We start from the raw sequence: 23,728 nt of genomic DNA on the forward strand, positions 1-23,728 counted from the left end.
AAATGTGCAATTTTAAGGGAATGAATAGTCACTTCTTTTACTGATTCTCATATATAATATATGAACTAGTTATTTATTTATTTGGGGGATAATACTTCTGAAATTCAAGTATATATTTTGCCATGATAAAATAGATTATTGATGTAAACTCAGAAGTTATTTCTTCTACCAAGTTTTCTGGTGCTAAAAAGACTATAACTATGTTTAGTTACTTTAAAAAAATCTGTAATGTAATGTGTTAACTCCACATTAGGGCTTTGGTTATTGAAAATTATTTATGCTTATGTCATATAGAGAAAGGACAGATTTGGAGACTAGGGGAAAAAAGCCAAGGGATACTCATATTTCTGTGGAGAAATACACACAAAAATTGGAAAGTGGATAAAACAATCTTTTAATTTTCTGGTTATTAAAATATTGTAACTGCTTATATGTTTATCATAAAATGAAAGCACTGGTGGCGAGTTGGAATTCATTGTGGTTTATAAGATTTATTTAGTTGAAACTAGCAATTTAAAAAGGATTAGAAAAAATCAGTTTACCACCAAAGGGAAATATTTTTTCATAGAACATCAGTTTATATAAACTGAAAAATGTCACGCAAGAAAATATACACACCTCTCTGTATGTGTATACTGGGTTTCAGTGTAAAATGTTACGTCACATGTAGGTCACTGTCAAAAAAGTTTGAAAGCCACTAATTTTTAAAAAATTACTTGGCAGTAATTTTCTTAAGAGTCAAGAATACCTTAAGAAAATCAGTGTTTGAAGTGGGCTTTTAAAATAGACAACTGTGCTCCAACACATACAAAAGAAAGTCTAACAGATGTCTGTCACTGTAAGGTGTTTTGTTTTCATTTTTCCATTGGTGTAGTGCTTCTGAAATTTAAATTAGATTCACTTTCTTGGCTGCAAAAAATGTGAATGAAAATAGGTATTCTCAGGAGTGAGAGTTAGCAGCTGATCTTGAAAACAGACATTGCAATGGTGTGTACTTATCACGTAGGATAAAAGGGTGCATCGAAAGTAGTTCATTGCCTCCCATAGCCTCCCAGAGTCCATGTATGCTCTAGCATGTTCCTTCTCCTCCCCATATGAGGGTACTTACTATGAAAGCCTTTTTTGTTTTTGTTTTCTGGCAAATCTCGGAGATTGTGAACTGGTGGCTTATGGTTCAGATTTGGCCAATAAATATGTTTTGTTGGAACCCTCAGGGTTTACAGATGTCTGGGTTTTTAGAAGGGTGCTTAGAAGTACCACGGCCTGTGACACTCCCCTAGCCCATCATCTGTGTGTCTCCTGAGAACATTTCAGCTGGCTGCCTGTACTTTAGACCTTCGCAGTCCCTTTCTATAGATAGAGAACAGCTAGCCGACTGCATGGCTCAGAAAATGTAGTTTGACCACACCAAGGTTTTCTTAGTTTAGAAGCATTGCCCAGTGCTTCAGAGTGATCAGTATCATTCTAACACGATACACACATACAGATTTTGACTCCAGAGGGGTGTTAATTAACTCACTATGGGAAAATGACCATCTAGAAGATGGAAATCCCAGGACATTTTCCTAAAAAGTAGGAGATGAGCTTTGGGGCACAGCTAAATGTTTCTTCTTTAACTACAACTTCTAACATCCCACCTCAGTACACATGGTGGCTAGCTAAAAATGTCTTATTTCCTACCATATGGTCAGATATTTGCAGATGGTATACAGAAGTGGCTAAAATTATAGAATATGAAAACAATTCTGTAATGGTAATTCTAAAAAATTAATCTGGTTGTAGCATATGGACAGTGAATGATAATATTTATCCAAGAGCATTTAGGCACTGAGGAATGGCTGCTGCAAATGCTCTACTCCTGGTTATCTATGGATAAGTAGGGACACAAATAATTGAACTCTACAGCTAAAACAAAAACTGTGTTTTGATTAATATATTAAACCTCTTCTCCAAATAAAACCTTAAACCGGGATATTTAACATGGCATGATACCTTTGTGACTTTGAGTTCCTCATTGGTCTATTAGGTGATGCGGATGTTTATGGGCAATAAAATATATAAAAGGCAAAAGAAAGAAACAAGAGCAGAAATGAGATGGGTAAAGGAAACTGAATAATCAGATTACACATACTTGGTAGTTTATTGTATTTCTTAATGAAGATGGGTTTGCACAGTGTCCCTTGTGGGAAAGCTTGGAATGAGGGTTAACAGTGACTTCTTTCATCAGAGTGGCTTAGTCTTCTGGGGGAATTCTTTGTGTTCAAAGGAATGTTTTGCATGAATAATTTAGCTCTGTCAGACTTTGTGGCAGCCATTTCTGTACATGTTATTCCTCATTTACTGCAAAGAAACCCCTTATTTAGAAGTCGATTTAATATCTAAGGAATATCATTCTTCTGTCTTTGAGTCCGAGGTAAGCATAATCAGGAAAGGTAAGAAAATAAGTATGTAAATTGCATTTTCCCCTCAAGGCCACTTTATGCTAAATAAAGCCCAGTGACAACATGTAGCATTGTTAAATTGATAATAAAATGCAAACGCCCTGGGAAGTGCCGGGCATGGGAACTACGAGGCTGAGGAGATGACAGCAGCTTCTCTCAAGTGCCTGTCTAGTTACTTACTTGTCTTTCCCTCCTCCCGCCAGTTTTGAGATCAAAGATCGTACTCTATTTCATGCAGTGTTCTTAACATAAGGTCCTATTGGTTGAATTTTTCAGTCTTTGCCAACATATTAAACTGCCTCCCTTTACTGCCAGTTATGTGTCATTAGACATTCCTGGTCCGTTTTCATTGCACAGGTACCTAGACCACAAGTTCTCGTTGGCCTAGATGAGGAAGGGAGCCTCCTCCAGGGAGCACTCCATGAGATTATGGTTCTGTGGGCAACCCCAGGCCAGTCCTGGCCTCCTAAGAAAGACTTTGCATTTCAGAAATGGGATTGAGTGGGATGACCCTGGAGACAATTTAGGGTCACGATGCAGGGTCTCTTCCCTAGCTGGTCTGGGTAATCCCAGGGTCTTTGAAGGTTCATAGGCCACCTGCAAAATTTCTATCTGAACCAGTGGTCAGGACCTCCCTAGACTGATCATAGCTGCATGAAGTTACCTGGAAACAGTCCATTCTTCCAGAATCTTCAAGATCTCTTAGCTCTCAGTGTGAACCTAATTCACACTGATATTCTCAGAAGGGTGTTGGGGACTCAGTGAAGCCAGCTTTATTTCCTGATATTGTTGTATCCCTTAGCTAATCTGGAAATTTAAAAAAGTGTCAATCTCTTCACTAACCAGACTTTAGCCAGAACTTTTAGCAGCTCACATAGTGTGAAATAATAACTGGTGAATCTAAGATGAATTATGGGACATTCATCAGCTATTTAAGTTACTTAAGCTACTGAAAAAGTAACCTCACAGTTATTTAATCTAACAGGTAGCATCCAAATTTCAGAAATATTTCTGGTCTTCCCTTTCCCCTAACATTCATGATATTTGTGGAATATATATGACCATTTTAAATGTGGCATAACTGAATGTGTGCTCTGAAGTTTCATCCCCAATTAAACTTAGGTCTGTGCATTCCATGTATGTATGTAGAAGATTCATTTTTCTCTCATGAAGGAACCTATTGGGTTTGTTTTTTAAAATAAACTGTTTACTAAGGATTTCTCTCAAGACATTGTTTGAAATGCTGGCTGCCAAACCATAAGCATATTAGAATCTAAACGGTTCCCTGGAAGTGAGTTTAGGTGTTGTAAGGTGGTGGTAAAAGTTCGGTTTCATTTTTGCTGCCTGTTAGGAGACCCCTCGGCTGAAATTAGTCATAACTCACTTGTCCTCACTCATCTAAGCAATCATAGTGTGTGAATAAATTTGTTACCGTTTTCACCAAATAGTTTGTTTGGAGCTTTCTGTATGATTATTTAAGAACAAATTGTCATTGAGCTGCTTGTCCCCCTGTCCCTTTTCCTCCCCCTTCTCTTCCCTCTCTCCCTTCTCTGTCTCTCTCTTTCTTTAAAGATCTAAGAGCTGTTGGGCTAAAGAAAGGGATGTTCTTCAATCCGGACCCTTACCTTAAGATGTCCATTCAGCCAGGGAAGAAGAGCAGTTTCCCCACTTGTGCCCATCACGGGCAGGAGAGAAGGTCCACTATCATCAGCAACACCACTAATCCAATTTGGCACCGAGAGGTAAGCTGATCCTTGGGGTCTTATACTTGACAGTTAAGGGGCTGGCCAACTCCATCTCTTTCCTCTGTGCATCATTGAGCTGTTTATGGGTGTGGGCAAGGTGGTTGAGGCGTCTTGGGGGTCTGTTAGAAAGAGGGCACCACCATGAGAGTGAGGTATTCCCTTCTAGCCAGGGCTGGGTTTAGGATGAGGCACGCGAGGCGCCCACCTCAGGTACACTATTTAAAGGATGCCAAAGACTCAAAAATCAAAAGAAATATCTTAATGCAATGTATTATTTTTTAAAAGTCAAAATCAATGCCAAAAAAAATTGTGAGAACAAAGTATCAAAATTTGAAGTGAGGACAGGATCAGTAACATTATCTCATGGAATCGTATTAGACCTTGAGGCAGAGAGAAAAATCAGGAATAATGATTCTGTATGTATTTAAAATTTTGCTATTTTGTTCTGGCATATATTCAGTATAAAGTAAAAGAACTTCTCTGCCTACAGGCTTTGGCAAATGTTGTTTGGGTTTCTAGATTTCAGTAAATTAAATGAGCCATTCAAAGAATGAAGCCAGATTGTGCTGACGGTACTTCAGGCTTCCTCACGGCTACATTCTGCTGCCAGTCGGTTCAGTGCAGCGTATCAGTGAGATCGGGCAGAAGGTCTTCTCATTAGAACCACAGAAAGTCCGAGAATGAACAGAGAGACCTTGTTTCTCATCTAGGGAGCAAAGCAAGGGCTCTCCCACCATTTCTTTGGGATCCAAGACACATTGCAAATACTAGAGTGTTTCTGGTATACCTTTACTGGCATAGGAATCCCACAAACAATTAAATCATTCTCTAAATGTTTAATGACAATAATATGCTACGACAATGTTGTAGACATATTTTATTAGAGAGGGAGATAATGCAGGGGATCTAAAACCAATTGGAGAAAAGGTATGGCTATTTAGGACTTGCCAGCCCAGCCAGGTGTTTCTCCTGGGGAATTCTCATGGTTTTTTAAATAGATAAATGTGTGTTTTCTTATTCTTGGTTGAAAAAACTAGTACTTACTATATCCAAATAGTAAATAACTTTTAAAGATGTACCACTTAACACATTAGAAGCCTAGAAAATATAACATTTATCTCCATATGAGCTCTAGAAGGTACAGAACAGAAACAGTAGTGACACTAGCAATAACTTTATTTTCCTCACACTTAATATTTACAAAGTTTTTAACCACGTAACCAGTGCAAGCTTGATAAGCCGGGTGTAAGGGATGAGATGATCATTTCTCCATTTTTGTGATTAAGAAACTGAAAAAGTATTTATGTAACTATTTAGAAGCAGAAGTCTTAGTGCTTAAACTCAGCTCTTATCCTAAGCGAGTCCTTCTTTCATGAAGTAGATTCCTAAACTGCATGGCCCTTTGGAGAGCTTCATCAGGACTAAGTAAACTTAGTGGTGCCTAAGTGTAAAGCTGGCTGGCACTGTTCCCATCCCTGTGGTTGTCTGGATACTGTCAGGGAAGAAGTGAAATGATTCAGGTTAGATTCCTGGTCCCATCACTTACTTTTCCTTAGATTGTCATGTTGAAAAGAAAATTTTATCTTTGTAAAGATATGTGAAAGTCTTTCTAAATGAGTAAGCTCGTTATATGTATTTTATATCATTATTAATATCCAATCTTATTTTCTCCAATGGTCTTCTTAACCAAAACAACAAAGCTTATCTTAACCTCATGCTTTTATTTTTCTGTCCCAGAAGAAATGAGCCTGTGTGCCCTTTAAATTAAGTAATTTCCATGTAGACATTGTTTTTATTTTAATATTTACCAAGGAAACCATTGTATCCTGTAGATGTTTCTACTTTAACCAAGGGGTATTTTAACCTATGTTGTGCAACTTCTAAATAACATGGGGTCAGGAACTAAAATTGCTGTTAAGCAAATATCTCGGTAAATTCTAAACCATCCTACAACAGGATATTAAATTTCAAAGAATTAAGATATAATAAAGGTAGTGAATACTAAAATTGTATTGTGCACAATTTAATATTTGATAGCATCTCCTGAAGCTGTTGAACCAGGAAGGGATGGGTGATGGAAGGGCCTTCCTTTGTCATGCAGATCCTAAGCTGTTGCTTTTTAATCATTGGTGAATGTCAATGAGCCTGAGTGAATGAAGGACTGACAACAGCTGCAGATATTTCTAGCAATGTAGACTCTGCATGTCATTAGGATTTAAGAGATACCATTTTTTATAACAATAAATGATATAATTTTACATTTGTCTTTATTTAAATCAACCTGTTATCTGTCTTTGTTTTCAGAAATATTCCTTTTTTGCGCTTCTTACTGATGTCTTAGAAATTGAAATTAAAGACAAATTTGCCAAGAGCCGTCCTATCATCAAGCGTTTCCTGGGGAAACTCACCATTCCAGTCCAGAGGCTGCTGGAGCGGCAAGCCATAGGGTAATCAGCCCTCATGCGGCGGGTCTTTGTGAGATTGGTTTGTACAGAAGCAGCTGAAACGATACTTTCTCTGAATGAAGTGATAACATATTTCTTTTAGAAATAAAAATGCTCACACATTGAAACGTGCAGGAGAAAAAGCACTTTTATTAAATTATGTACCATTTTTTGGGGATCTATCTTTTCCAAGATGTACCTACCATTGCATTTCAGCACCATTATCGTAGTGCTCAGTGTTTGTATTTTTTGTTTTTGTTTTTTTAAATTTATCTTTGTTGTTGAAAGTATTACAGATGCCACCTTTTCCCCCCCATTGCTCCCCTCCTCCCTGCATCTGACCCCCACGCTAGACCTTCTCCACACTATTGTCTGTATCCATGGGTTATTCATATATGCATATAAGTCCTTTGATTAATCTTTTCCCTCTCACTCTCCCACCCCCGCTTTTCCTCAGTTGTTTTTGAGCCTATTGAAATCCTGCTATAAATGCTCCTCCCTAGATCAGGATCCCGGTGTCAGGTTGACACCTCCCTTAACCTGAGTAATCCCCTCCAGAGAACTTGGTATTCCTGAAAAACAAAACCACCTTGTTTTCAAACAAGACGTAGACCCTGAGGAGGTATGATAGTACAACTCCTAGATGTATGCATTCATTCAGGCAACTAAAATTTATTTTGATGTCTGTTTTCTTTCTGTGAGCCTTTTATAAGTTGTGAATAAAGTAGTTAAGAAATTTTAACATGCCTCCATCCCTCATTATAAATGGTATGTTGTTTGTACTAGACAAGTACCAGCAAACTCAGGGAAGAAGTAAAAGAACTTCTGAGTTCTTCTGAGAACTTCTGGTGCTCCGAGGTAGCCCTGGGGGCATATTTTGGAATCTTTTCCATTGTAGGAGAACATTATGAACAGATGGTGGTGGCTGCAGTAGTAGTAGTAATAGTAACAGTGGCAGGATCAGTAATAACAATATTAGTAGTTGTAGTTGTAGCAGTAGTAGTAAGTAAACAAAAAAGATGCCGAGAGCTTGCTCTCTGTCTGGAGTTAAGTACATTATACTCATTAGCTCATGTAATCCCCTCAACTCTGGGAGGTGAAGAATGTAATTATACCCATTTCAGAGATGAGTAATTTGAGGTTAACAAGCAAGTGGTGGAGCTGGGCTGCGAGTTCAGATCAGTCTGCTCTAGAATCTTGGCTTCTCTGCGGCACCTTAAGGACTGGCAGTCATGTGCTATCGCTCATTAGTTAACTGAGGGAGGTCAGTCACCCATGTTCACTCTGCAGCTAATTAACTGTGTTGGTATGTCCCAGTTTCCTTGGGTGTTAGTTTTCTTACCTGAAAAATACAGCATTTAGACCAGGTCATCTCTAAGACCCTTGAAGACCTGGAACTAAGAGATTCTAATGGATTCTAACTCTCTATCAGAGGCAATGGAGTTTGTGGTTGAGCCAGCCCACATGAAGTATAAATATTATACTGAAAATCTAGCAGCCTGCTTTAACTGATTCAAGCTGAGAAATCAGTTATTTTTAAGAATAACAATTATTGCTTCTAGTGGAGATAATGTACTTTGGGGAGTTTTAAAAATGATTTTGAGGGTTTATAGAAAGTGAAAAATTATAGAGTGAGAATAACTATGGGAAATGTAGCTACCATTTAATTTATATAATTATATAATTTGCATAATGAAAAGTGACACTTGGCAGAAGTGTCCATTTATGGATGCAAGTAAGAATGACCAAGGGAAGATAAATCCTTGTCAGTGTTTGAAACTTCTGTTGACTTGCTGGCTTTTCATTTAGTCTTTTAAAGAACTGGACACCTAGAGAACCGCTGATCATGGAGTCCACGTGTACTGGGAAGAAGTCTGGTGTGAATTCATAAAATAGCAGAATTACGCAATATTTATGTATAAGTACATTGAAAGCATTGCCTGATACAGAGACTTAGGGATTTGGTTTATTAAATAAGAATGATATATACCACATATTAGTAGACCACATATTAGCATCGAAATAAGCATTTCTGATCTGATTATTACTTTCCATCTAGCAATCAATACATCTTGAAAAATGCTGGTTTTGCATTACTTATGTGTTTGATAGACTGAAACTATCAGAAATAATCGAGGCTTTACAAGGTGCAGTTTTATAGGGTGAGCTAGAACTTATGAATGGCCTGCTTTGAGAGCATTTGTTGGAACCTGGCCTTTTTCAGAGAGGGCCTGCGTTCTGTCCCAGAGCACGTCACTTTCCCAGGCTTTGTTAATTGCTCTGATGACATTAGTGAGAAATGTTTCAGTCAGATAGTGAGAGTTCTTTGGCACTTATTCTTTATAATTATGTATCATAATAATGTATAATATGTTGTTCATAATAATATATCCCAGCAAGAGGCAGGATGAGTCAGATGGGACTTGGTAAGAGTAGGGAAGCAGCTGAATCCCACAGGCCCTCAGCAAAGGACGAAACCCTAGACTCGGAATCTCCAAATGTGGAGGATTTCCTATATGTGCAGTTTGGGTAGTTGAATTGAGTATCTTGTAAGTTTGGCTAATAATCAGCACTAACACCTGTTAAAATTATTTTTTTCCAAGGAGAGAGTTTCATTTGTTAATTAATTTATTCAACAAATGTGTGTGTGTGGGTGTGTGTGTATGTACATAAATAGTGTCTACTAAATGTTCAGCACTGTGTTTGTTGGGTATTGGGGATGTGATAGTGAGCAAAACAGATGGATGCAGTTCTTTCCTTACAATTCCTACTAAACATTTATTTCCTAGCTAAAATTCATCACTTTTATAAATCTTTGTCATTAACACCAACACTTTACTTTTATTGGCCAAAGAAGAGGAGGGGAGGGCCAATTCAGTTTTAACAAAGAAAGGAAGATTTTAATTATTCCAGGACTGCACGTCCAAAGAGGTGGGTGAGGAACCACAATGTTGAGAGCAGGTCCATGTAATTGGCTGCTGGGTCTGTGCATTAGTGGACAGAGGTGGAGTACCTGTGTGTCAGGCACTGCATAAATGCTGGGAAGACAGTGGTAAGAAACAAAAAGATCCCTTCTATTAGCAGATGACGGCCTTTATATAATGTTATTTGAACACTCTAATGTAAAAGCATTTAACACACCTGTAATATCTGATAGTCACAGATGCCTACATATCCCTTTACAGAAAAAAGTTTTAAAATACTAAATTAAATAGAAAAAGCATTACGATGGCAGTCACACTGAAGTGAGCCATGAGTAAATACATGTCAGTAAGACACGTGTTACTAAAAGCAGTGTAGAATCACTGGGATTATACATAAAATGAGGTGACATGGCGACAGCAGAGCAGGAGCTTCTGTGTCAGAAGAATTCCTATTCTAATCCTGGTTCTGTTACTTCATCGTGGCCTCGCCTTGGGCAAGTTACTTAGCCTCCCTAGGCCTTCCTTTGCCCCTCTAGCAAACGGTTATCCACCTCCCTCAGAGCGTTACTGGGAGGGTCAGAAGAGGTGATGCAGGTGAAGCCCACAGCAGAGTGTAAGCGACACACAGTAAGACTCAACTAGGGGAAACAAAGCATTTTAAAAGCAGCACTCAAGAAAGAAAAAAATATTGCAATGTTTCTAGGGAAGTAAAAGAAAAAGGTAAGGATGTAATCTTACTGTTTTATGAAATTCTTGCTATGAAGTCAAAGAAATTCGTAAGAGGTAAACCGAGATTTCATATTAGCATGCATTCTTTTAAATGGATAACATATATTTAGAATTGAACTGAGGAGGTAGAGAAGCACAAACAAATAATTATGCAGATCAATAATAAACCACTGACTAGAGACTCTACTGCACTGTGGTGCAAATATTAGGTAGAGGCGTGGTATTTTTCTCCTGAAGTTGCCATTAGAGGGCAGTGTAAGAGCAGAGATGGTACCGTTTGGTACTTTGCCTTTGGTTATTTTCCTTAATTAAATATGTCAGATTCAGAATGAAAGTTGCTTGCATACAAAGAAATGATGTAATTGCATTTGACTTTGATAAATAAACACAGAATTGAAAAGATGGACAGCTTCATGCTTGAAGAGGCTGGTAGCTTGAGCCCAGGGGCCAAGGTGGGGCAGAAACTGGGTGGGCCCACTTGAGGTCCCCTTCAGCATGCCTCCAGGTGTGGCAATAAGACACACCACAATGGCACTTCTAGCTTCTCCAGCTGTCCCATCAGTATCACTCACATGCCACCCTGAGAACCAGCGATGGCCAGGGTCTCCCATGTGAGGGCCAACAGCTCCAGCCCCCTTACTTTACAGCTGAGGAAGGGGAGGTTCAGCGGCTCCCTGCTTTTTACGAAACTGAAGCAGCCGTCAGGGCGTGTCCTGTTCTCCCCTAACTCCCAGCTCCCATTCTTGAGGACACAGCAGCACAGTGCCTTCCGTGACAGTGTGTGAGAATCCTTACCTACGTGTCCTTTAGAACGAGGTTCCTATCGTGTTCACTGCCAAGGAACCAGGCCCACTATACTTAAACCTGAGCCCAAAAGCACCCATAATTTTAGGCCTTTCACAGCTCCTTGACGACTTTCAAAGTGCCCTTTCCCTGGTCACTCTCAGCAGTGAGAAAGCAAATCAGTGCACTTTAAAAAATGCAGTATTGCATTTCCTGCTTTTACTAATAATTTTCCTTCTGACAAGATTTCATTTTCTCCCTGGTTTTATAAGTATTCAGTTATATGAATGAACAATATCACATTGGACTCTAACAGGCCTTTTGAGCCTTTTATTTTCCTATGAATCTGAAAGTTTTAAGAGAAATACGTGGGGTTTGGGGGAGGGATGACCTGTGGGAAGAAGACACAGGCTGACACCAGTGTGTAAGGATGAAAACCCTTTCTCCTCTTGCAGTGATCAAATGCTCAGCTACAACCTCGGCAGAAGGCTCCCAGCTGACCATGTGAGTGGCTACCTCCAGTTTAAAGTGGAGGTTACGTCTTCCCTGCATGAAGGTGAGATATCGGTATAAATACATCCCTATGGGGAAAAACTTGTAAAATCTTACTCAGTTGTCAGTTTGCATTCGAATAGAATCAAATTTGTGTCCTGTTCTGAAAATAGAATAGCTATCCAATGATTACCTGCCGAAGTTTTTCAAGCAGTTATGAAATCCTGTTTATCAAAAATATCTCTTAGTTGTACACTTGCATTTGGAATCCGGGCTGTAGAGTTTACAGCAGTTGTGAGCATATATACCTCATATGTCAGACTGACCAGGAATATGCTTGTTAGAGTAGTGAGTCTTAGCAAGTCGGGATACTGTAGAGGCCTCAGTGGGATGACTGAATTCTTTGAACTGATTGGTGGCAAAGGAATAGGACATTGAAAGTTCATTTGTTAGTATACTGCTTTGTACAAATGCTGTTTTCTCCTTCAGATGCTTCTCCAGAAGCTGTTGGCACAATACTTGGAGTCAGTTCTGTGAACGGAGACCTCGGAAGCCCTTCTGATGAGGAAGACGTGCCAGGGGGCCATCACGACAGCCCGGTGTGTTCCAATGGGCCAGTTTCTGAGGAAAGTGCCTGTGGCACCCCCAAGCATTCTTTCAGGACTAGCTCTACTCTGGAAATAGACACAGAGGATTTAACCTCTACTTCTTCAAGGACCTCACCTCCCAGAGGACGTCAGGATTCACTCAATGATTATTTAGATGCTATTGAACACAATGGCCATTCCAGGCCCGGCACAACTACCTGCTCGGAGAGGTCCATGGGAGCCTCTCCGAAACTGAGGAGTAGTTTTCCCACCGACACGAGACTCAGTGCCATGCTTCACATCGACTCAGATGAAGAAGACCACGAGTTCAAGCAGGACCTGGGCTATCCATCTTCGTTAGAGGAGGAGGGAGGGTTAATAATGTTCAGCAGGGCATCGAGAACTGACGATGCGAGCCTGACGTCTCAGACAAAGCCCGAAGACAACCTGTTGGAAGTCGAGGAAGCCTCCATGAATGACGCTGCTTCCTTCGAGGATAAGCCGGAAAATCTTCCAGAGCTTGCAGAGAGCTCCCCAGCCTCAGGCCCAGCCCCAGATGAAGGTGAAAATGGCCCAGAGTCTCAACCCACTGCCGACCAGGGCAGCACTGAATTGTGTGGTTCTCAAGAGGCAGATCAGCCCACGAGTGGGGCCGACACGGGGACCTCTGACACATCCGGAGGGAGCCGAAGAGCCATCAGTGAGACTGAGTCCCTTGACCAGGGCTCTGAGCCTTCCCAGGTGTCCTCTGAAACAGAACCCAGTGACCCTGCCAGGACAGAGAGCGTGAGCGAGGCCAGCACCAGGCCGGAGGGAGAGAGCGACCTGGAAGGCGCTGACAGCTCCTGCAATGAGAGTGTTACGACGCAGTTGTCCTCAGTGGAGACACGGTGCTCATCTCTTGAGAGTGCACGGTTTCCCGAAACCCCAGCCTTTTCTTCTCAGGAGGAGGAAGACGGAGCCTGTGCAGCAGAGCCCACCAGCAGTGGGCCCACCGAAGGGTCACATGAGTCCACATGCGCTCCTGGTTCTCTACCTGCGGTGCACATGCCCAGTGGAGAGGAGGAAGGGCCAGGGGCAGACTCTGCCAATTTACCTGACCAGGACGAGGTGGGGGAGGTCTGGCAGCGGAGGGGCAGCCTAGAGGGCGCTGCTGCTGCTGCTGCAGAGAGCCAGCCCCAGGAAGAGGGTGATGCTGGCGATGCCCAGGGGGCTTGTGAAGGGGCCGCTGCCCAGGAGGAGGGCGCTACTGGAGGTAGGATGTAGGAGACAGCGTGGCTCTCGGCTCAAGCATACCTGTTCAAAGAGAAGTCTTGTGGTTTTGTTCCTTAATGTAAATTATACTGCAGGTTGACTGTTATCTGGATTCTTCACCTTGGGGCTCGGTGGTTAGCTTTATTATTATTTTTCAATGGATTTTCTAATGCTGATATAAGAGGCCTGTCAAATAAGTGTTCAGACTTAAATAATGAATCTTGAGGCTCTGTATCAGGAATACATTGTGGGGACCTGCTCTCCCCAGGATGATGGCCCCTGGGGTGGGGGCTGGGGTTCCCTGTCCACACAGGCCTGGAGGGCCTAGATGCCTGAGGACAGGTGCACTGGAGTGAACTGTGCATGTGTGGGCCACGACAAGGCCGAGTCCCCTGTCTGGGCAGTGTACAAACAAAAACTGAAACAACGAATCTCTGGCGGGACCTGGGTTTGTAGACAAAACCAAGCAGGCCAACGGCTTCGATGTTAGTGTAATATGCTGAGGTTTTCTGGAACACCTTCAGGTCACACCTTCTTGCATAAAACTTTCAAAAGAGGAACTAATGCGGGCTTTGCATCAAATATGCTATTTTTTGCCTCCTGTTTGAGTGTCTTAGGATACAAATGTACACATAAAAATTGTGTTATGTGTCAATGAATGTGGCTCAATACAGTGATTCCTTTAAAATGTTCTATTATAGATGCATCAAAAAGTCTAAGGAGAATTTCACGTGCCTAAATAGCACAGACTCAGAATAGGAATGATTTTCTTTTCTTTCTTGTTTTTTTTTTTTTTTTTTTTGGTCTTTTGTTGTTGTTTTGCTTCCTTCATTTTGTGGCCATATACAGTGTGACCCTGCAGTATTAGTGCATGACCAGGACAGAGGCCAGGAGGGGGAAGACCGGGAGGGGGAGGGGTGCAGATGGACGCCCTCCAGAAGGCCCTTTCCTAACTCAGCATTCATGTGCTCTTCTCTTTTGTTTCTGGGTCTTCATACGGGAAATGAGACTCAGGAGAGAAGAGAGACTAGCCCCGCGATTTATGTTAAGTTTTTGAAAATGTTTTTATCAAAGTATAGTTGGCGTACAATATTATATTAGTTTCAGGTATATATGTTAGTTGTATTTTTTTTTTAAGACACTGAGGGGAAAAACAATACCTGGATAATTTTCTACCTCTGATCCTAGGTTCTCAAGCCAACGGCCACCAGCCATTGCGATCGCTGCCTTCAGTGCGCCAGGATGTTAGCCGGTACCAGAGGGTGGACGAGGCGCTCCCACCAAGTGAGCACTTGTCACTAAAGGGCTCACCTTCCCAAAGGGTGCAAGGGTGACAAGGGATGCCCAGTCCCCGGAGGAAGGGGTCTGGGGGCTGCCACCTGATGGAGCATGTGTAGTCTGGAAAGTGCTAAGCTGGTGACCTCTGTCTGGCACTGTTGTGTTGAATGAAAGGGCAGCTGGGGGAGAAGTAAATACTGTGGCTCCCATGGAGTAATTAGTGTCATTAGGGAAACAGATCCAGGTATTTTAGACAGTTGAGTGTATAATAAATTTATTTTTTTAGTTATGCCTAATGGTGGCAGGAATTTTCAGTTGGTAGATTGGTACAATCTCTTAGAAAAAGCCTCACTGTATGTAATATACAGCTTTTTATTCACTTACAGCATTTTAAATCATTAAGTACAGGCTTCTGGGTTTTTTCTTATACAGAGAAGTGTTATTAATTTTCAGAAATTAATACCCATTTATTTGGAACATGGCAGTTGTCTGGGGATTTGAAAGATATTTCATTTCTTTCACTTTCAGGAAATATGTAGCACTTAAAGGCTGAGGGTTCAGGATGCTGGGCAGTAGTTATACACCTGCATTCAGAGTTCTGAGTGATGCCCATGGCCAGTCATAACTTGCACATGATTTTAACACTCTAAGTTTCTAGAATCCCTGAAAGCAGTATTGCCTCATGAGAGGAAAGCATTTTGATGAACAGTAATAAAGCTCAGTAATTACTGCTTTTAGGAACATACTGGAAAATACATTTTTCTATCTTATTGCTTTCTCATCTTATTTTCCTTCTCTAGTCACTCATCTTATATGTGATCATGGCAAGAGGCTGATGCCTTTGACCTTCTGTCTTCTAAAAGTAGTGGGACATAGAGGGGCCAGGTGTGTGTGCATTTAAAGAGCTAAAATGCTGAGCAGTTACTTTTGGTGTTATGTACAATTTGTCTAAATACTTTTGAAATTCTATTGTGCACAGATCTCTTGTTCACACACCCGGACAACTAAGGGTGGTTACTCATGGGAAACATTTTAAGCAGTTTTTAAAAATCAATCAAGAGATTAATCATTGTGTCATTGTAAGCAAGAAGTTAACAATAATGTCCCTATGATTAGAGGCAGAAAAGTATTCCTGGGAGGTATTTTGATATAATTGGAGAAAAATGGATTAGTAGTAAGTAAGTAGAGTCACAGGGCATTGCATCAGTCTGTGGATAGATGACACTTCCCTGCTGTGAAATTATGACCACTATTTGTGATATTTCAGTGCACTTATTTAAACACTGATATTTTCATCACACAGAATGCATCTCAGGATTCTAAAAATATAAACAATTGGTTGTTCATTTTAATAGGTTGATATATTCAAAAATAAAAAGGCAATTTAATAGTATGTCCAGTCTAACGAGTGACTGATAATAGGAGGACAGTTCTTAAGAGTTGTTTCCTCTCAATGCAACTTGCAAAAATGAATGGGGGGGGGGGGATTTGTATTATATTGGATAGGTTACAGATTATGATCAGAGCATACCTGATTACTGTTCAACTCTGTCCCCACACTGCTTTGTTCCCTCCAATTCCCAGTCTGCCTCATCCTTCTGATAGTCTGTTTAATCACCTGGCTGCCCTGCTAGTTGTCTGTCCCCACCACAGCCAGCTCTCTGCCTTCCTTCCCTCACTGTCTCTGGCTGTGCCTGACTTAGGGCTGTGGCAATCCACATTCCCACTGTCTTGTGCCTTCTGACTTCACATGGTGTGTCCCGGGAGGCTCTGCTGAGGAGTGTCTGTTTGGAGTGTACAGATGGGTGCATCTCTTAAATGACCTGGCAGAATTATTTTAAGGCTAATAGTTATACTTCTAACACTATTAATTATAACACCCCAAACTTGTGTAGTGCTTTACAGTTCACGATGCACTTTTACATGCTTTTCTTTTTTTTCTTCAAATTCTTTGTAACAGTTTCATGAGGTAGGTCAAGCAGATCTTACCTATCATTTATAAACTGCTGGCTTTAAATCAGCTAACCTGATTCTGACATTTTATAGATGGGAAAACAGGAGCCCAGATAAATTAGTAACTTGTTTAGGATCCCGTACTAGTAAAAGTTGAGACAGAGTCTCAACCATTCCCGCTCCTCTATCGGGTCTGCTGATCTGAGATTAGAAGGGAAGAACTGTTGTGGGGGTAGACAGATGTAAACTCTGCGAGTTTGGTTAATGGCAGTGGTGGCTTATATTGTGGAATGTTGTCTATTAGGTGTAGCAACACCTCAAATCAGAGGGTGTGTTTCGCTGAAACTTTATTATACTGTGGTGTTTTGAGGTCAGACTCAGGAGGCTCAAGAAGTACTTTCTTCTTAAGGAATAAGTTTCCTCAGCAGGACCCCCCAGGGGACCCCTCAAGTGTAAGAGAAGTGGTCCCAGTGAGAGCATGAGCCACTGCCTCGTGGCCCAGGCAGGTTGCTTTGTTAAGCACCATGTAGACTCTGAAGTGCCTTTTCCTCTCTGGGCGGGCCGCTGTCCCCAGACCCACCAGACAGGCTCCTGAATCCTCATGCCTTGGGCTTTGATGCCCTCCATGGCGGATTCTTCTTCTTATTGTTGCTCTTTTAGCTTATTTTCACCTTATAAAATACTTGGGTACTAACATATAGTGAGAAAACCCCAGCAAACTTGTGCTTCTCTCTGAAGATTTGCAATTCAGTACAGTGGGGTCCCTTGCCGTGCGGTTTAGCACTTACACCTGATCACTGGGTGCGTTATGGCTTCGTCTCTCACACCCATTACATCTTCTTTTCTGTAAAGCAGTTTCCCCTGTTTCTACACTGATGCTTCCAGTCTTCTTTCTCCTGTGTCAGGATCAGGCAACAGACCTCGGACTTAGTACGAAGACTGTTGAGCTGCAATGATGATCGATCCATTCCTTCTCAAAATCTTACTGCCGCCTTAGGCCACCGACCTTGTGCGGTGACCTTGTGGGCTGCGTAACTTTAACCACTTGTGGAGAGACATTCTCATGATCCACACAAAGTAAGAAAATCTCAGATCTTGAGAGCAGCGTGGCACAGCCGAACTTCTTCTAGGGAAGCATCCTAAACTCTGACATGCACTGTGTCCCTTAAGGATTTGCTGTGTCTCACTGTGAGGTGACTGATGGCACTGGCAGCTGGAGTCAGTTCAGGCTGAAGTCCCCTAGAGTTCATCAGCGTGACAGATCTTGGTCTTTGTAGCATTAAGATAAGTGAAAAAAGAATGGCCAGCTCAGTTCCACTTTTATTTTTCTCTTAATGGCTCCAGTGTAATTGTGACTTAACATATTGTCAAATAAATGTTTTTTCTTCTCAAAAGGATAGGAATAGATTCAGGATGAACAGCCTGGATTAGTGGACTCTTATAGGATCACAGGACTGTTAGCATACTGTTAAGACAAGTGTATTACTTATGGGTTTAAATGGGTAATTCTGGAAAAATACAAGGGAACATTTTTATCATTTTTTGTGGTTGTGCACTTTCATTTTTAAGTCATTCTTTGAAATGAATGCCTGAAAGTAGGCAGTGAATCTGAAAAATATAATTAATCTTAGAGTTTCTACTAGGTTTAAGGCTAAGGGCTCTTGTTTTCTACAGTTTAAAAGTTAGTTTTGAGGAAAAAATTGATACCTTTAATCTAAAAAACTACTTCAGAATTGAAGATTAAGGTATAAAATATACAGCTATTTGAGATCTTTTAAAACTTTTTATTCAAATGTATATGCAGAAAAGATCACACTCAGCCTGCTGAACCCCCAAACTGAGTGCACCCGTGCAGCCAGCACCGACCACTGGCACCTGCACGTCCTTTAGTGCCCCTGCCGGTCACTAACCCCCACTCCTGAAAGATTTCAAAATCATAGATCAGTTCTACTTACTTTTGCACTTCATACAAATATAATCATACCTCCTTGAGTGTTAAAATAAGAAAACAAGGAAGTTCTACCTTTGAAGATAATTTTTTTTACTTTCTTTTGTCAGAAAATGGAAAGTATGCAACAATGTGTTTTTCTTTTTCCTTTAGCTGCCAGAAAATTTAGCCAAATTATAGTTACAGGCTTATCTCGGGAGTCTGGCAGCATCTCTCTTTCTGCTTCCTTTAAGTTGGTTTCTGTTCTGTTTTTATTCCTAATTGACCTATTCTATTTTTTTTTTTTTTAATTGGAAACTACTATAAACATTCTTGGGGAAGGAATGGCCATTTGTTTTCATGTACATTTGATTTGATGCATAGTGTATGCTTGAATTATCCTGGCTCTACTGAGAAAGGACTGAAATGGGAATAATTAGTCCTTGGAATCTTTGAGATGGGAAAGTATGCAAGGAAGGGAGTAAAACAATGGAACAGATACAAGGATTTTGGAAAATGGTTCCTGAAAACGCTATACTGTGGTTACTATTTCTCAGCATATGGCAGATTGAGCATGAGATCTTTTGGAAATGTCCTATTGACAGGATTGTAGCTGTGCCCAAAGAACTCAGATCTGGCAGGCCGGTTCACTGTGAGCCTGTTACCTCGGAGTGTGAGTGACGCTGAGTTGTTGTTTTTGTCTGCGGGGTGCTTTTCCGCAGCCCAGTTTTTCTTTTGCCATTTGTCATAAATTACAATGTGCTGAGATCAAGGAAAAAAAGACCTCTCACTCCCCACTGAGGCAGCCCTTGATGATTGTGTGGTGCTGGCTGGGGTCTAGCATGCAGTCTCTCCAACACTAGGGACTTTGTTGGAATACTTGCTCCGTTCCCCTCCAGAGCGATGCCACAAGTGGTCAGGAGCAAACACGCCTTCCTCCTGGTCTCCAGGGTTAGCCCTGTGGTGTCTGTTGATAAGCTATGTGATCACATGGAGAGTTTTGAAATAACCAAGCTGCTTAGGAGAAAGGGGCTTATTAATTTCCAGAAGTAATTTATATAGAAATAGAAATGTATAACAACTTTCCTGGTTAAAGAATAGGTCTCTGCTATTTTCACATATTCCTGTTAAATTACTCTTCCCAACTGTGATCAGTTTTAAAATTTTGCCTTTTGAAAACATTAGCTCATGCTCTGTGTATTTTAATAGGGGAATAGCCTTTTATAGAGTCACAGAGATGGGACGTTTGGCTCTGAGGAGCAGTCTGCTAGCTGTTTTTACTGAACATGCACTTATATATTTGTTTACAAAGACTGACACACTTAATCAATGAGATTGCTTAAACATAAAATTAAGTAATCTTTTAAGACATTGTATTGATTTGAGTTTGTAGGCAAGTAATTACCCTTGCTCTGAAAATGTATTAATCTTTGGGGAAGTGCGAATGGAAGTGTGTAGATAAGGATGCTGTTTGATGGTCAGGCTTCCAATATTTTAATCTGAAGACTATATTTACTACAATTGTATGTAAATATGCACATGGAAATTTCCAGCTATGAGTTTTTCATATAAGCTGGGGAAAAACTGGGGGAAAAGTCATGTTTTTGTGAAAACAAGCATCAGTACCAATTTTGATGTGAATATCTAAAGCATTATGATAACCATGACTTGTATTTTTAAAAGACTGGTGCTCATATGGGAAAGATGTTCATTATGGGCAGGTCTGGAAGGATTCTCTACTTTCAGAGATTCTTTAAAGGGTTGGCATTATGCACAGAGGATATGTTTACTAACTGGTCACAACAGATTCTGGTACAGACTAAGGGGAAGCGGCAGATTATGCAGTGAGGCCTATGTTATTAGCCCCAAATTATAGCATGTCAGAGAGGAAAACATGTGCTGGAAGTTAATGAACCACATTAATGGCCTCAGCTCCTCCTCTTAATGCCTTGGATGTGTTACTACTCTTTAGACTGGGAGGCGCGCATAGACAGCCACGGCAGGATCTTCTACGTGGACCACGTGAACAGAACCACGACGTGGCAGCGGCCCACAGCTCCCCCCGCCCCGCAGGTGCTGCAGAGGTCCAACTCCATTCAGCAGATGGAGCAGCTGAACCGCAGGTGAGGGTGGGACTTTTTGCCGTCACTGTTCTGTTTTGTGGTTGGGCTAATTTTTACATGGTTCAAAGTAGAAAACCCAGTTATGTCTCTTTCATCTTTGTGTGTCCTGTCATTAAGGTGTAGCTGTTCTGTCTTTTGATTCATAGGTTTCATTGAACTTCTCTTGGTTAAAACAAATAGTAAGCGCACACACACAAACAGCTAGTTTGGAAACTGGAGAGGAAATAAATAATGCTAACCCCACTAGTCAATCCAAGGCACTGGTTTTTAGTAAGCTATATTTATTTTTAAATATCTAGACTCTTCATTCATGATGCATCTTTATTGTCCACCTAAGCTTTTTAAATCTGTCCTTTTTCAAGTACTAACGGCTACAGAACAAAAAGTTGTTATTTTCTTTAACAATGGAGGGATTTAGTTTTCTTCCGTTAAGGGCCACAATTAAAAAATTTTTCATTAATTTGTTAGGAAAATGTCCACCAACAACGGACAGAAGAAATTCAATGCAATGTAACTTACTTAAACAGCAGATGGCCTAGAAGGTCAGGGAATGGGGGTTTGGGGAGGAAATGGCTGAGGCTGGGGAGATAGTGAACTCTTCCGGGCTCTGGGGAAGCAGCTGAGTCCCAGATTTTAGAGGCTGCTGTGATATGACTCTAAGCTCCTGATTTTAGATACCAGAGTATCCGCAGAACCATGACTAATGAGAGGCCTGAGGAAAATAGCAACGCTATTGATGGGGCAGGGGAGGAAGCCGACTTTCACCAAGCCAGTGCAGGTAAGAGCCTTGAGGTTGGTTGGTTTATTTTGTAATCTCACAAAAGCAGAAAACAAATAAGTAAGGATTTCCAAGAAATGAGGCTTTTCCTTTAGAGAACTTTTGATCTTCAATAACATCTGGTAATCCAACTCAAAAAGTAGAATTCACCAGAGACCTTTTACTCCTTGACTTTTCATAAAACCAAATAGAAAGAACCACAGCCTGGCCGGCCATGGCTCAGCAGTTGAGCATCGACCTAGGATCCAGGAGATCACTGAGGTTCGATTCCCGGTCAGGGCACATGCCCAGGCTGCGGGCTTGATCCCCAGTCGGGGGCATGCAGGAGGCAGCCAATCAATGACTCTCTTTCATCATTGATGTTTCTATCTCTCCTCCCTTCCTCTCTCTGAAATCAATAAAGATATATTAAAAGAAAGAAAGGGGGCGGGAGGGAGGGAGGGAGGGAGGGAGGGAGGGAGGGAGGGAGGGAGGAAGGAAGGAAGGAAGGAAGGAAGGAAGGAAGGAAGGAAGGAAGGAAGGAAGGAAGGAAGGAAGGAAGGAAGGAAATCACAAAACTAAGTAGAATATAAATTACTTTAATCTTTTAATCTCTGGATCTGTGGGATAGTGGAAAAAGATTGAGTCTGATCTTAAAACATCTAAGGATGCATTAAAATGTTAACAGTGACTAGCAATATTCATTTTCATTTTAGTATAATTAAGAGCAGTCAGGTTTTATGTAGGAATTTACATCAAAGATAAAAGTATTTGGGGTCTAGAACAATATAGCAAATGATCTAGGTGTGCACAGGTTGGGAGTGAATAGATACGTTTCTGTGACGTGGAAAGCCCTTCCTGAAAGGCCTTGTGGTCTGCCCCGTCCAGATTTCCGCCGGGAGAACGTCCTGCCCCACTCTACCTCCAGATCCAGGCTCACGTTGCTGTTACAGTCTCCCCCCGTGAAGTTCCTCATCAGCCCAGAGTTCTTCACCGTGCTACACTCTAACCCTGTGAGTATTGAGCCTGAAAGTGTGTGATGGAAAGAGCAGTAGCCATAGGCAGTCATCCGTGTGTGTCATAATAGTAAGAGTGGTAATAGCTAGTGCCTGCGGAGCACAGGTATGTTCCCAGCACTGGGTTAAGCACTGTATGTGTTTTGACCCATTTGTCCAAACTTATGACTTAGATAAAATTCCATGTTTTCAGATGAAGAAACTGAGGCACAGAGAAGTTAGAAAATATTCCCAAGGTTATACAAGTGCTGTTGTTGAGTTGAAAATTTCAGAGATGGTGACTCCATGGTCTGTGCTTTAATGACCACCTTATTTTGCCTGCACAAAAATACCTAAATATCTGAGTATTGACAGCAGACAGTGGTAAGACTGGGCTTTGAGATTGTGGTCAGGCTCTCCAAAAGGAAAAAAGAACTTTAAAATTTGTACATTGTTGTAATCTGAGAAATAAATTAATAAAGAGAGGGATATTTTAAAGATGTATGAAGTTTGTATAGAAGATCAGGGTTTTGTTGTTGTTGGTTTTGGGTGTTTTTTTGGGGGGGCAGGAGAGGCATGGCAATGTGATTAAGATGAAATAGATTCAAATTTCCTTCCTTTTACTAATGTGCCTATTCTTTAGAAGGTCTACCTCTGTGATTTCATTAGAAGCCTAATATGTTAGTATCAGCTAAAAAGAAAAATATATATATTTTGTTAACCAGAAGAGTATAAGAACTTCAGCCTTTTAATCATTGTTCTAAATAGGGAGAAATTATTTTACTCTCTTCGTTACCAATTTGCTCTCATCTCCTCTAGCTCTGACCCTTGACCAAAATGCTGCTCCTTTTCTCATCTTGGTACCTTAACCGAGAAACCCCTCACTAACCTTCCCCCCTCGCCCCCATTAAATTCCCACGACAAGCAATTTTTCTAACTCTACTCACATGCCTGCCTGTTCCCTGCATTTATTTTGAAATTGCAGCCTGGGACGGGAAGTTTGTATGTCACCCGGGAAATGTTAACCTCCTGGAGGCACTGGGGCGAATGAAGTCCCTGGGGTGACAGTGGACAGTGTTGCTCAACTGTTTTCCCCGGTGGTGCTGCATGATATTTAATAAAAACATTTCTAGGAGAAAAGAGAATGTTTTGAAAATATTTTCTAACTTATCCTGAGATTAGCATGTGAGAGAACAGGTAGGGTTTCTTTGTGATGTGAGTCCTAAGATCCACCCCAGGATGGACAGTGGGCAGTGGCTGGTAGGGGAGGAGTGGGAGCCCTCGCAGGCGGAGGAT

The 23,728-nt window shown here is 41.1% G+C and overlaps 1 protein-coding gene across 7 annotated transcripts in view; it reads left to right on the forward strand.

The window, feature by feature from the left end:
- HECW2 (HECT, C2 and WW domain containing E3 ubiquitin protein ligase 2) overlaps positions 1-23,728 on the forward strand; it is a 292,351-nt gene that overhangs the window by 169,565 nt on the left and 99,058 nt on the right. For 6 of the 7 annotated variants that reach the window (XR_013999195.1, XM_081142782.1, XM_081142785.1 and 3 more), the window contains 8 exons: positions 4,014-4,183; positions 6,491-6,633; positions 11,522-11,622; positions 12,048-13,400; positions 14,588-14,683; positions 20,530-20,680; positions 21,355-21,458; positions 22,326-22,450. Coding sequence is in view for 6 of the 7 variants with exons in the window: in XM_081142782.1 (XP_080998908.1) it covers positions 4,014-4,183; positions 6,491-6,633; positions 11,522-11,622; positions 12,048-13,400; positions 14,588-14,683; positions 20,530-20,680; positions 21,355-21,458; positions 22,326-22,450 (2,243 nt within the window). In the remaining variant the exon portion in view is untranslated. The remainder of the gene's footprint in view (positions 1-4,013; positions 4,184-6,490; positions 6,634-11,521; positions 11,623-12,047; positions 13,401-14,587; positions 14,684-20,529; positions 20,681-21,354; positions 21,459-22,325; positions 22,451-23,728) is intronic. The other variant, XM_081142786.1, reaches the window with a different exon arrangement.

Source organism: Miniopterus schreibersii (assembly GCF_964146895.1).
Source record: "Miniopterus schreibersii genome assembly, chromosome: 7".
In the NCBI taxonomy this organism is placed as follows: Eukaryota; Metazoa; Chordata; class Mammalia; order Chiroptera; family Miniopteridae; genus Miniopterus; species Miniopterus schreibersii.